The sequence below is a fragment of the Arachis duranensis genome, unplaced genomic scaffold (assembly GCF_000817695.3).
Source record: "Arachis duranensis cultivar V14167 unplaced genomic scaffold, aradu.V14167.gnm2.J7QH unplaced_Scaffold_130314, whole genome shotgun sequence".
In the NCBI taxonomy this organism is placed as follows: domain Eukaryota; kingdom Viridiplantae; phylum Streptophyta; class Magnoliopsida; order Fabales; family Fabaceae; genus Arachis; species Arachis duranensis.
Genome location: NW_026263949.1, coordinates 1 through 3,331, shown reverse-complemented (window position 1 = coordinate 3,331; position 3,331 = coordinate 1). Strand labels below are relative to the sequence as shown.

Below are 3,331 nucleotides of genomic sequence, written 5' to 3'. Positions count from 1 at the left end.
ATTATTTAATTAAATTAGATCTATAGATTCAATCAGTGATTCAACAATTGAATTAATAACCCAATGATCTAATATTTTGAGCGGATCAATCATGGATTTGGATATTAATATACATTACTGGAATTCGCCTCCTCTCTTTTTTTAGTCAAACCCGCCTCTCTCTTAAGCAGTTAGTTTTTGATGATGTAATTGGGGCTTATTGGCCTCGCAGTGGTTTTTTTTTTTGCTAAACTATATGTAATTTGCCAAACTCATAGTAAATTACAAAGTCTAGCTTGCTCTCTGAGTCTCAATATCTCACATCGGCTTCACTCTCCACCGTCGCTGCTGCCTCCGTGCTCGTCACTGTCGTCGTATCCGCATTCCTGTAGGTAAACCATGGATCCGAAGTTCGGTTTTGTTAATTTATGTCCTCAATTCGTTGCCAGTCCCTATTTTAGTGATTTTTGATTAGTATAGGTGACCTTGCTCTCCAATTTGCTCTCACTTCTTGCCAAAGTACCCAATATCGAACACTTATTTTTTCGCTTCTTGTATCGATTTATGTTTTGTTTACTCGCAATTTGTTTTGGATGCAATTGTTGTAATTGGCAACTGTTTTAATGCTGAAATTGCTGCAATAGTTTGTTCATGAATGTTCCATTTTTAACTGCAATTTATGTTTTTTAGAAATTCTATTATTTGTGTTTTTTATATGAATGAGTTAATAAAATTCTGATTTCCATAAAAATTGTGTGTTTATATATCAGCTATCAGTTTTTTTTTTTAAGATTATCAAAAATTGTTAGTGTAACTTCTTGATTGTCAACCGAATCTCATAACTCTTCTGAAATTGGTGTCCATCATTATTTCATTAGCTTGAAAATATGTTTTTTATTTGCAACTCGCAGGAGTTTCTTTCTTGGAATATGGATCCTACCATGAAACAATTCCAACAAAAATTAACAGAAGTGGAACTGGAAGCCGAGCTTCTTCTTTTGGCCCGGCATCAGGTAACAACTTCATTGAGGAATCTCAATCATCAATTCATTACCATACCCTCATCAGACCCTTTAAATGGCTTTTCTGTGGAATTAAGTCGGTACTTAACTGTCTGTCCTATTTGGGTAAAAAATGCAGATGGTTGAGAATGATAAATTGAGAAATGGGAATAGAGAAGCACTGACTGCATTAAGGAAGAGGGCTCGGACAACCAAGACTAGTGTTCCGACTCCTTTTGAATCGATGATGAAGGGAGTCGAAGGGTCGAGGTCAAGACCCTTGGTGCAAGAAGTGTGTAACACCTGTGGTAACCATGATTCATTCGAGAAGACGTGGATGATGTTTCCAGGAACTGATATGTTTGCCAGCATCCCATTCCATGCTGCCCACACTATCTTGGAAACAGGTTAATTGGTCATTCCATCCCACCCTACCCTCTAAAGAAGTAAAATATAGGGACAATGAATCAAAATACCATAAATGCATGCCTCTGTTAGTAGTGCCACAAAATAAAAAACCTTTCCATTTTTCTTTTCTCCCAATGTGCTTGTGCAAAAGTCTTGCTTAGTTATCATTTGTATGTCGTGGTTATTTGACAGTAAAGTTCGGTAACAAATCTTAGATTGAGTGCATTTTAGGAAAATAAATATTTATGACAGATGATTGATTTCCTTGTTATATGCTTTAATATATTAATGCTGGATGGAAATACAAGCCATATTTCATGCATTTGTTTGGAGTCTAGACTGAATTATCAATTTGATATTTGAATTATCAAGCATGTGTCTTTGTTGTATTTATCTGTTTGTTTTAGTTGCATGCGAAAATTCATCTTTATTGAAATTACCTATGTTACAGTCTAATGGTTTGAATTCATTATGGCAACAATTTTTTCATGTTATTGCAAATCCTGCAATGCTGAAGACAAATGTAACTGTACCCTTTTTACCTGGAACTAGTTTGGAATTTTTGACATACGTTCCTTGTTTTTTCATTTTGGCACGCATAATCCTACACATGATTAGAACATATTAAAGATTTATGGCCTTTACGCATCAACTTGTAATTCTGAATTTCTGATGAGACTGATTATATCTATTCCTGTTCATTAATGATCACTGTTATTCCTGAGTTCAGAATTTAAATCGTATCTATGACTCAGTTCCCTCAAGCATAGAACTGATATATATTAACTGTAAATTGGTGTATCCCTCGTATTGAGCTTGTAATTACAGATCAACCTCGACTTGACTTTGAGGCAAAGAAGCTACAGAGCATAGTGAAGGAAAAATCATTACTTATTTCAGAGACAGGTGCCCTTGCTGATAAGATAGGACCAGGCGTGGTTAGATCTCTTGTAACCTTAAACGACTAGTTAAAGTAAAGATGCCTGAGCTTACGACTGTGTGGCGACCAAGTTTTTCTTATATCAATTAGTTACAAAATGGCTATGTGTTCTAGAAGAAATCTTCTTAGGGTATCTGGGTAGCTTATCTAATCTTATCTCTTGTAATTATAAACCAAATGCTTATTTTAAATCCTCAAGTTTACCTCTTGGTTACTTCATTCAATGTAATGGAGATTTTGCCACAGATTTCTGGTATTTAAAACCTGGGTTGTCAAAGGTTCCCGTAATTAAATGGATATTAGTGAAGTTCTAGTCAAAGATTCAATGGATTAATATTGATTTTTGGTTGAAATTGAATGGCAGTGTAATTAAAGGTTTTGCAATTTAATTAGTTTTTCTTTCTGGGATTCTTCTAAGGGTATTCTTTTTGAAGGCGCAATGTACTTATGTCATTACTCAGTGAATGGATAAGCCTTAGTTTGATAGATAAACTCTGTATGATTGTTGATTAATAACTACAAATCTGTAGTTACTAAATTCCCTATAATTGTCAGTGATACGACAGAGAATAATATAAGCTATTAATTATTTATATATCACCATAGTCCATAATTGTCAGTAATTATTATTATTATTATTATAACTATATATTGCGTTAATTAATTATAATATGTATGTTGTTAACCTGGCCGGATAATTGCTATTTCTTGGTGTCTACTTCTGAATGAGAACGAGATGAAAGTAAAAGAATAACATTTTGTTGAGAATCATCAAATTTTAGAATAAGGTCAAAGTGAGTTCCCAAATGTGAAAATAAGGGGATACATATTATGCTTAAGATGTATCCCAAATATATATTTTACAGGCCATGCACTTCATTTTCTTTAGGAATATTTTGAACTTTTTTTATCAATTACAAAAAAATTTATAAACGTGATTACTTTCATATGACATGATCATGTCCTTATAGTTGAAGAGCAGCATAACCTTAATCGCCAGCAT

At 33.7% G+C, this 3,331-nt stretch overlaps 1 protein-coding gene across 1 annotated transcript; it reads left to right on the top strand.

The window, feature by feature from the left end:
- The first annotated feature begins 211 nt into the window (after nucleotides 1–211).
- Nucleotides 212–2,573, top strand: LOC107472176 (uncharacterized). The gene is made up of 4 exons (XM_016091727.3): nucleotides 212–371; nucleotides 891–992; nucleotides 1,120–1,387; nucleotides 2,217–2,573. The coding sequence occupies exons 2-4, from the start codon at nucleotides 909–911 to the stop codon at nucleotides 2,354–2,356; spliced, it is 492 nt and encodes a 163-aa protein (XP_015947213.1). The 5' UTR covers nucleotides 212–371; nucleotides 891–908; the 3' UTR covers nucleotides 2,357–2,573.
- Nucleotides 2,574–3,331: the final 758 nt, after the last annotated feature.